This window comes from Triticum aestivum, chromosome 7A (genome assembly GCF_018294505.1).
Source record: "Triticum aestivum cultivar Chinese Spring chromosome 7A, IWGSC CS RefSeq v2.1, whole genome shotgun sequence".
Taxonomy (NCBI): Eukaryota; Viridiplantae; Streptophyta; class Magnoliopsida; order Poales; family Poaceae; genus Triticum; species Triticum aestivum.
Genome location: NC_057812.1, coordinates 672,056,867 through 672,067,036, shown reverse-complemented (window position 1 = coordinate 672,067,036; position 10,170 = coordinate 672,056,867). Strand labels below are relative to the sequence as shown.

General features: G+C 51.6%; 1 protein-coding gene and 1 long non-coding RNA gene across 2 annotated transcripts; both read right to left on the bottom strand.

Moving 5' to 3' along the window:
• Window positions 1-213: 213 nt before the first annotated feature.
• On the bottom strand, window positions 214-2,434 carry LOC123154539 (uncharacterized). The gene is made up of 2 exons (XM_044573237.1): window positions 1,273-2,434; window positions 214-1,181 (listed from the first exon to the last, which is right to left on the bottom strand). The coding sequence occupies exons 1-2, from the start codon at window positions 1,331-1,333 to the stop codon at window positions 400-402; spliced, it is 843 nt and encodes a 280-aa protein (XP_044429172.1). The 5' UTR covers window positions 1,334-2,434; the 3' UTR covers window positions 214-399.
• A 364-nt stretch (window positions 2,435-2,798) lies between these two features.
• On the bottom strand, window positions 2,799-4,067 carry LOC123154538 (uncharacterized). The gene is made up of 2 exons (XR_006476891.1): window positions 3,791-4,067; window positions 2,799-3,691 (listed from the first exon to the last, which is right to left on the bottom strand). It is a non-coding gene; the product is annotated as an uncharacterized lncRNA (long non-coding RNA).
• Between the last annotated feature and the right edge of the window lie 6,103 nt (window positions 4,068-10,170).

The following is a 10,170-nucleotide window of genomic DNA, read 5'->3' as shown; positions in this document are numbered from 1 at the left end:
GAAAGAAAAAACAATTTAAAAACTGAGTGCAAGTTGCATATAAATCACATTCTCAACTGGCGGAGAAGACCAACTTAAGCTACTATTGTTACTCCCTCCGTTCCATATTGAGTGTCGGAGTATTACATATAACCATCCATATATATATATATATATATATACATATATATATATATATATATATATATATAGAGAGAGAGAGAGAGAGAGAATGGACAGGTATCATTCCAATGACTAATAATTAGTACCTTTTCACTTTGAAAATCCAGATGTAGGTTGTCTATGTAAGGAACATTAGCAAGGAGCTGACTTAACTCAAGAGTCCTAGTTGGTCGGGTGCCAATTTTAGTTAGCCTCTGCTTTGAAAGTTGTGGTACAAAACCAAAATACAGGGGACCTTTATGAGAGTAACCAGCCCTTATAGCTCACCCGTTGGAGTTTTGGTAGGCATGTCAGCTCAACTATCTCAAATTTCCCAAAGTCGACCTCGAGCTCAGTAAGTTTAGCATGTTCTAGTTGCAGCACAGAATTCATCCCCGAGTCGCAATTGGTTAAATGCAAAGACTCCAAGAGCTTGCAGGTGCTGAGGATGTTGGGTATGTCCGACTCACCAAACCTCATATTGCACAGCCACAGGCGCTTGAGGCCATCAAATGCATCCGGACAAGCACTAAAAAAATCATTGAACTGCTTCGCATGGTCGAGGAGCTCGGCAGGAGAACACTTGTGAATTTTCTCTGTTATGATCTCAAACTCAGCTGCACCAACCTTGTGTGTTGTCATGGCGCGGGCGCCGGATTTGCCAATTGTGTAACAATCAGGTTGCGTCAAGATGAATCTGATTTTGAGTTTGCTAATGGTGATCTCCGGGCTCCTTGTGCTCAAGATGTTATCCGTTACATGAGCTACAGCACTGTTGGCTCTGAAAAATTCACTGGGGTCGAAAACATGAGCTCTAACATGGTGACCTGGAATGGAACTACAGCTTAGGAAGAAGCGTGAGAGCTTGGTACAAAGGTGCATCATTCGTTTCGAGAGGAGGCAGGCCCTTATTGCATCAAGCGTGTCGACCCTCTCCAGAATGTTGAGCAGAAGGTCATTAGGCAGCTTGTTGAGCCTGTCTCTGACTCCTTCGCTGCCGGCAGTTTGTTTGCTGAGAGTTGTTTTTGTGTTGCATTTACCTGGAACAACAAATAATCAACTGTTGTTTAGGAAGAACCTTTCATTAGTAGTACAAAATATCAATCAGGCACAAGAAAAAATAACACTTACATTGTGTCTGCGGTGACGTCTTTTCTTGGTCATGGCTGGTTAGATCAACAGCTTGATGCATGCACTATTTGGATCGACCTTATTTGAACTGCGACAAGTAGCAGATGCCTGATCTGCCCATACTCGAATCCCCCCTGCTCCTCTGTTTATTTAGGCCAGCACAAGAAATCAGACTAATCGCCGGCGAAAATAAAATTTCCTACTCCTCCAACTCCTATATTTAACAGTTTTGCTAAAGCACATCTAGATGTGTTATAAGTATTTGCACATTTAAGTCCTATGTCATTGATCTTATGTTCTTTATTTAATGAGGCCGGCTGTCGTCGAGAAGGGAGGAGATATTAGAGGAGAGGGGGGAGGATCCTGATTACAACTTCTCAATAGCAAGGTTTTTGAGTCGCCTAGCCAAGTCGAGTCGCCATGCCTCCGACTAGTGGCTCGCTGCGATTAGTCTGCGACTCGTTGTGATTAATCGCCCCAAGTCACCCCAGATGTTAAGAGGAGGAGGAGGGGGAAGAGGAGGAGGAGGGGGAAGAGGTGCTGTTGCAGGCGGAGGAGAGGGAAGGCAGCTGCTTGGAGGATACTTCGGCTCGGAGAAGGCAGGAGCAGCTCGTAGGAGCAATGGAGGCGGCGATTCTGATGTGGGATGGGAGCACGCGGCTTGCTCCTCCTCTGTTTCGTGCTAGAGAGCTGGCCCAATAGGCCCATTATGCAACCCTAGCTTCCAAATAAAATCCCAACCGTCCATATGCTCTAATCTGGACCGTGCATCTGCTCTCCCATGTGCCTTTCTCCTTCGTCTCTTCCGTGCTTCTCCTCGTACAGGCGGCGCACTCTCCAGCTTCGTCTCCTCCTCCCCTCCCTCGAACTCTGGCCTGCTCACCTCCCCAGTCTTCCCTCCCTTGGCCTTGCTGAAGCAAGCCGCCCTGCTCTGAGGTCCTAGTCGCCCGACTAGTCGTCGACTAATCGTCGACTAGCCTACCAGCCGCGCGACTCGCTCCTCAAGCCAAGTCGCCTACGCAAGCCAACCTCGCTCCAACGACTTGGCGATTAGTCGGCGACTCAAAAACCTTGCTCAATAGATAGACTCTTCCGGGCAAAAATTACTCCTTTTGGACCGCCCTTGCTGCACAAACAGAAATTTATCTCTTCTCTTCCCCAATTGCACAGTTCCTATAAAAGGAAGGAGATTATTAGAGGAGAGGAAGCGGATCGTGATTACAACTTCTCTTTTTTTAATTTTTTTGTGTGTGGTGTGATTACAACTTCTCAACAGACAGACTCCTCCCGGAAGGGGGGGGGGGGTGGCAGGCGGGTGCGGAGCAGGGAAGGGGGCCTAGAATATTGTAGGAATTATAAAGCATAGAAATTTTTTTGTAGGAAAAATTCCTTTGAAGTTTTTTTGGTTTGTAGGAATGGATTCCTATTTCTAATTGTACTAGTATTGTCACTAATTTCCTTGTGAGAAGGTCTTCAAAAGACGTCCCAACACCAGGATGGGTGTGGCTGCAGCTGAGCAAATCATGTATCTGTATGCACAGTTGCACACTCGGTTCAAAAGACTACGAGCATATACACGACACCTGGACTGTGTAAAACCTTGTGTCAACATTGGCAGTCACTAAATTACAACTACTGTAGGCGGATGAAAGCATTACGTTGCTCATAACAGGGCATAAGTTTTCCATTTTAGGTAAATACAGTCACAAGTTCCTAGTATGCATTAATCATTTCTCACAAGCACAAACAGAGACTGCACGCATTGTCAGATCTTGGAAGTCTAGCAATATGGCAACACTTCAACACTTCCTCCCATGGACAGACTTGAGAAGCTCAGTCAAGACCGAACGGCAGCTTGCCTCCAGGTGCCTATACCCCTCCATCGCCAACACGTCATCAAGAACTGCAGGAGTGCTGACGATGAACTCGACACATTTGGCCTTGAGCTTCGAGCAATTGTGCTGCTCCGCCAAAGCAAGAGTTGTCGCTGCGGTGTCGACAGTGATGCCACCAGAGAGCTTTACTTCACAAATCAGCTTGAGCCTATCGAGAACGTACCAGTCAGCAGCCGCAAGCAGATGCTGAGCGAGCGTCGCCACCACCTCGAGCGGTTGATCAAGCTCGGGCACCGTGTCGGTGTAGATGAAGTGCAGCATGGCCCTGAATGCTGCCACCTCCATGTCCTTCACCTCCACGCTAGTCTGACGGAAGCGATGGACTAGGCCGCCCAATGGAGGGGGCACCTGACGACTCAGACAGTCAGATTCACCGTGCCAGTGAACAGTGGTGCCTGATCTGCTTGCGAGTTTCGCCGGCACAGGAGACGACGAGGGCCGCGGCTAGGCTGAGGTCGATTGGTTGGTCTCTCGGCGTCAGCTAAAAGGATCAATCTGGACAGATCCGTTGAAGACTGAAGTTTCTGCGCGTGGACGATCTTGAATTAGTACAGCTGAATAATTACAGGGTTAGCCTGACATCGGCGCGGACAAGGCCGGGTAATCGAGGAGGGACGACTCACCGGAACACTGCGAGTCGTGCCGGCGGACGAGACCACGAGGACAGCGGCTGATCTCCCGGCGTCCGTCCGCTTAAGAGGATCAGGTTGGAGGTTGCGGCCGGGTTTGGGGGCCAGGCAAGCCGCACCTGCCTGGGAGAATCCCGGGGGAGCGGCGGCCGGGAGAGGGGACCGGCGGGGAGGAGAGGGAGCGAGGGTGAATCCCAGGGGGCGAAAAGGAAAAAGAAGACTGCCGGCGGCGACTAAGTCGACGGGAAGGAGACCGTGCCGGTGGGGTATAATTAGGTGAGACTGAAAGCATCTTCAGTCGCGCCCCCAAGGCGATATTTCGGCCATCGACACCGAAAAATCGGTCCAGTCGTGTCTTCAAAGAGTCTTTTTCGTCAGCTCGGGACGAAATTGGCGCCGGCGGACACAGGCCGAACCCGGCGCGCTGGGGGCGCTTGGGGGCGCCGGCCGAATCGTTTTTGGCGCGAAAGTCGGCGGGCCCTTCTTGACAGCGACTCGGCTCTTCTCGACGCTTCGTCGTCCTCATCGCATCGGTTCTCGCGACGAATCATTGCCATTGATGCCTCACAGGGCGGCGCAGTGAAAACCGGACGCCGCGCGTCCCTCGCCCGCCACGCGTAACACGGCGGCCACGCGTACGTGTGGAGCCTCCGCCTATATAAGCCAAGCTTCGTCCTGGTGGAGGTGGCGGTGGCGGCGGCCGTTCGGCCGCCGCCACCTCCACGAGGACGAAGCTCGGCTCCTCTATGAAGTCGGGTACCCGGTTCCGCCGGACATGCGGGTGCTCGCGGCGTGGAGGATCAGCGCCGGGGGGTCCCGGAGCCACCGCCGACCACCGGAGCGGCGCGGCATGCGGAGATCGCGCGTATCCGCGCCTCTCTGCCGCAGGCGGTGAGGGAAGGCCCACGGTACGTCCCCGATAGCCCGCTGTGGGAGCCCTACTTCCGCCGCCGCCACGCCGAGCAGCTCGAGGCCACCAACGGCGTCGTGCCCTCCGGGAGGCTCAACTCCAAAGGCCGCCGCCAATGGTGGGGCGTGTACGGCCGCACGCTGGAGGCCGTCTTTGAGTACATCGAGGGCGGCAACACGCCCAGGCTGGAGTATCCCGCTCCCCCGGCCTTCTCCCGTCTACGTGGGAGTTCGTGGGCGCCAAGGCGGATGGACCCGGGGGCGTCCTCCTCCTCGTCCGGCCGCTCGACCGGCTCTCCCAGCCTCCGCCCCGTTAAGCCGGAGCCCCAGGACGCGCCGGTCAGCCACCACACCCGCAGCTCCGGCGTCCGCATCGCCGACTCCTCCCCCACCTCTGGCCGCCTCGTCCTCGTCAGGCCGAAGGCTGGCCTCCCCGCGGAGTACGAGGCCATTGTCCGGTGCTGCTTCTTCGACGAGGAGGCCCTAAAATGGGCGTGGGACGACTACCTCCGCGAAGAGATAGTCCGGCAGCGCCGAGCCCTGTAGGAGATAGCCGCCCGCAAGAGTGGGCGCGAGGACGAGCACGACATGGTGATCCTCGACAGCGACGAGGACGAGTGTCAGGACCCCGATCCTAAGTCACACCGATCTAGCATGTAACACATCATATCACTTTGCGGCCTCACGCACGGTATTCCCACGGGTGCCACCTTACCTGGCCCGGGACCGTTTGCGCCTTTTGGCTCACGTATATGATAGTGTCGCTAGCATCCATATGACAAAGAACCCGGGCTGACATGGCTAGTCGTGAACCCAAAGTGGCACTAACTTACAGGGACAGGCATCCATGACCCAACATCGAACGTGTCGGTCATCAGCGAGTGAATCCAGGCTGTAGCACTGGGCTAGCAGGACACCGGTGAACCGGGCTGTAGCGGGCTAACAGGACTCCGGTATTCATCGCGTCACATTTCCCCGAAGGGACAGACACAGGAACGAAGAAGGACACATGCCGGCCAGCCTAAGTGTTCCGGAGCAGTAGCAAGCTACCATGGCTCAGTGGAAACACTAGGAGACATTTCCCGGTAAGAGAGGCTACTAAGGATAAACAACTAGATAGTCAGATCCCACACATACCAAGCATTTCAATAACATACACACAATATGCTCGATATGTGCAATACAACATGGCATCACAACATGACTCTACAACTCAAGTATTATTCAATAGGCTCCGAGGAGCGAGAAATTACAAACATGGGTCTCATGACCCAACAATCAGAGCATACAAGTCAAAGCACAAGCGGAAGCTATCATGTCTGAGTACAGACATCTATAAATGAAAAAGGCTGAAAGCTTGACTATCTACCAGATCCTGCCGAGGGCACAAGATCGTAGCTGAGGTAACAAGCTAAACGTCGAAGTCCACGCGGTACTACTAGCGAGACTGAAGTCTCTCTGCAAAAACATAAAATGGGCAAACGTGAGTACAAATGTACCCAGCAAGACTTACATCAGATCTATCTACATATGCATCATTATCAACAAAGGGGATGGTGGAGTTTAACTGCAGCAAGCCAGCTTCGACTCGGTGGCTATCCTGAACTACGACTGCAATGTAACTCTTTGAGGTGGCGCACACGAGTCCACATATTCACCATATCAATACACCACTATGGATCCGCTCCCGTCTCCCTACGAGAACGCCATCCATAGCACTCACGCTTATCTTGCGCATTTTAGAGTATCCACTTTCACTTGTCTATGAACTGTACAAGGGGTCCAAGTTTCCATATCCGAGGAATCCGGCTATTCGAATAGATAATGATAACCCTGCAGGGGTGTACTTCTTCACACACGCTTCCGCCACTTATCGCCCTGTACACGTCATGTATCTCGGCAACCTTCAAGCGGAAGCCGGGCGAGGGAGTCGGCCACGACCTGACTAACCAAACAAGTCTCTCGTCCAGGTTTATCGCCTATTCGGGTTCCATCCGCAAGGAGATCCGGCCGGGGTGTCGCTCACGGCCCCAAACGATGTGAGCAGGGTTCCCAAGCCCACCATCCGGGTGCCACTTGGTACACCGTGCCACTGTGCCTAGTCTGTCCCAAGCCCACCTGTACCGGGTGCCACTTGGTAGACTACTAACACTACCTACAAACACCAGAAACTAGTTGCAACTCCTGGACAGAGATCATGCTGATTAATAAGTCGAGAGGGGTCGAGTTACCGGAACCCAATGTGTGGTAGTAACTGGTCATGGATCACAAACACAGAACTCAGTTCCTGAGGACGGCTGCAATGAGACAACCCACCATGTACTCCTACATGGCCTCTCACCGCTATCTTTACCAAATCGTGTTCACAAACTTAGCTCTCAACGGTAGGACATGTTCACACACCTCTGATTCATCCCCGATGAATCAGACCTGACTCAACTCTAAGCAGTAGCAGGCATGACAAACAAGCATGAATGAGTAGGCACAACAGGGCTCAAACAACTCCTACTCATGCTAGTGGGTTTCATCTATTTACTGTGGCAATGATAGGTCATGCAAAGGATAAAGGGGTTCAGCTACCGCAACAAGTAACAGATGAATCGGTGTTGTCCTAATGCATTAAAAGAGAGCAGGAGCGAGAGAGTAGGATTTTATCGGAATGAACAAGGGGGGTTTGCTTGCCTGGCACTTCTGAAGATAACATTGAGTCTTCATCAGTGTCAACGATCACGTCATCGGTACAACGTCTATCGAGGGGGAACAACACCGGCAAACACAGAGGAAACACGATCAATGCAATGCACAATATGATGCATGCTAGGACATGGCAATATGAATGTGTTTTGGGCTAATGCACCTAGCTATGATTTAAATGAAGTTGGTTTGAATACAAGATTCAAATTCAAACTCCATATGTGATTATTCAAATGCCATCTAATTGATTTGTGCTAAACAGCAGCTATAAGTTGTTCTAATATGCATGAAAATGGTGCAGATGGATTCCTTGAATTTTTCTGATAATTTTTCATATATAATTTATTTAATTTGGAGTTACGGTTGAATTTCTATGATTTTTAGAAGTTTATACAATTTTCTGGAATTTTTTGAATAAAAATAAATCCAGAAAACATTACTGCCTCAGCCTGACATCATCATGACGTCAGCAGGTCAACAGGGGCTGGTCCGGGTCAAACCTGACATGTGGGGTCCACACGTCAGTGTCACAGTTAGTTAACTGGGGTTATTTGCTTAATTAAAGGATTAGGGGGGGGGGGTCGGGGCCCACTGGTCAGTGTTAGTGGCTAATTAGGTTTAGTTAATATTTAACTAAAATTAGCAGGGCCTGGCCCCACTAGTCAGCGACTCTGGGGGGGTCAAACCCCAGGTCAAACAAGTCAAACCCACCGGCGGTTAGTCGCCGGCGAGATCCGCGGCGTACTTGTGCTCCGGGTTTCCTCTGTGGTGCTCCAAATGGCGCGCGGCTAGGCGCGTTGGAGAGCTAGCTCGATGGCGCGTCGGGCGGTGACCGTGGCTGGGCCTGGGGTGGCCGGAGTCGACGGCGGCGAGCTCGGCTGCGGCTGCCGGAGTTCGGTCGTGCACGAGAGCGCGTTTGGAGCGCGAAAACGGGAGAAGCAACGCACTAGGGATGCTCTACGTGGCCCTACGAGCTTGTTGGACTCGCCGGGGTGACCAAATGGTCACCGGAGCTGCATCGACGGCGAGCTCGGCGGCGGGGAAGGTTCGGCCATGGTGGGAGGAGGGCTACGGCGTGTGGGCAGCTAAACGGAGAGAGGGGAACGGTGGCGGAGCTCACCGCGGTTGCAACGGGCGTCGAAGCGGGCTCGGGGAAGCGACGACGGTGGCGAATCGACGGTGAAGATCCTCGGCGGCCGGTGGTGGAGAAGGCGACGGTGGCGGCGTTACAGCGCGTCCGGGACCTCGTGGCTTGGTGGAGAGGACGAGGGGGTCGAGGCGGAGCTTCTGCGCGTGTCGGAGAGGCGAGGGGGAGGCTGTGGCTGCGGCTATGGCGAACGGCGGCGACCGGCGCGTTCGGACACGAGAGAGAGGGAGCGAGGGAGAGGAGAGGAAGAATCGAGGGAGAGTGAGAGGGGACGGGGGGGCGTGGCGACGTCCGGGCGTTCCAGGGCGACGAGGGGGTAGCCAGGCAGGCAGGGAGGAGCTGGCGCGGCTCGCCTGCGCGCCGGGCACGCAGCTGCTTCGGGGCGAGGGGAGGAAGACGACGGAGGGGCTGCAGTGGTGGGCTGGGCCGCACCGGTGGGCTGCCAGCACAGGAGCTGGGCCGGTGGGCTGAGAGGTGAGCGTCAGGTAGTCCCTCTGCTCTTTCCTTCTCTTTTCTATTTTCTGCAGTTTGTTTTGATTTAGTTTTAGACACTAAATCATTTTTTATAAATTCTGTAGGTTTTTATGTGGCTTGCTAAAATATATACAAAGCCACTCACAAACTTCCAGAATTATTGGAGTCATATTTAATATATATATAATATAAATCCAAAGCAAGTAGTTATTGGATTAATTCAAATGGTCAAAATAAATATCTCTGAGACTCCAAAAATATTGGTTTGAATTTTACCTCTTACCAATATTTTTATGGAATAACAGGAACATTTTCTTGGACTCATTTGAGAAGATTTAAATGTTGGTTATTTTTAGAGGTTTCCTGAGGCTTTGAAAATTCCTCAATTCAAATTTAAAAAAATTTAGACATGATGCATGGATGCAATGCCACTAGTTACAAGCAAGCTCTAGGGCTGTGACAACTCACCCCCACTAAACAAAAATCTCGTCCCGAGATTCAAGCGTAGGGTAAGGTGAAGGGGGAACGCAAACTAGCACAATCTTCACGATCCAGGTTGCACTTCAAATGAACGTTGATTCGTTCACCATCATTGTCTCGAAGTCTTGCTCTGAGAACTCCAACTAACATGACAACGAGAGGAAAGGAAAGACCCTAAAAGAATTGTTCTTCTCGGAGGTCGAACAACTCAAGATTAACTCTCGTAATGAGACATAGCAACATCTCTCGAGCTGAGAGACGAAGCACACATCCATAGGAATGGAGTGAAGCAGATAACGAAGGTTCACTAGGTAGACAACAATTTCACACTTAAAAAGGTGGTGAACGATTGTCAACGTAGCGAGGAGTTGAGTTGACATGATACCACAACGAGACAGCTTAGGAACCGTGACTCGTAGATATATCCCCTTAGGTGGCAAAAAGAATTACCTTTGATTCAGAGATCATTGAAACTCTTCATACCAGCCTAAGGCAATCACAAGCGATCATTTGGAGGGGGTCGGTAGAATGGCATACCCGGACTTGGATGATGTGGATTACCTTGTTGAAGACAACGTAATGGATGAATTTGCTTACCACCGGAAATGGAAGAGACCCATGGTAGAATGGCACATTGGCGGTGCAAGCTGGGAACAAAATGCAAATGCTG

What these genes read in the sequence shown, in the direction of transcription:
- LOC123154539 (XM_044573237.1), bottom strand. Translation starts at nt 1,333, where the DNA reads ATGCATCAAGCTGTTGATCTAACCAGCCATGACCAAGAAAAGACGTCA. An exon ending in GACGTCACCGCAGACACAAT is followed by an intron (nt 1,182 to 1,272) that starts GTAAGTGTTATT and finishes TTGTTGTTCCAG; the next exon opens with GTAAATGCAACACAAAAACA.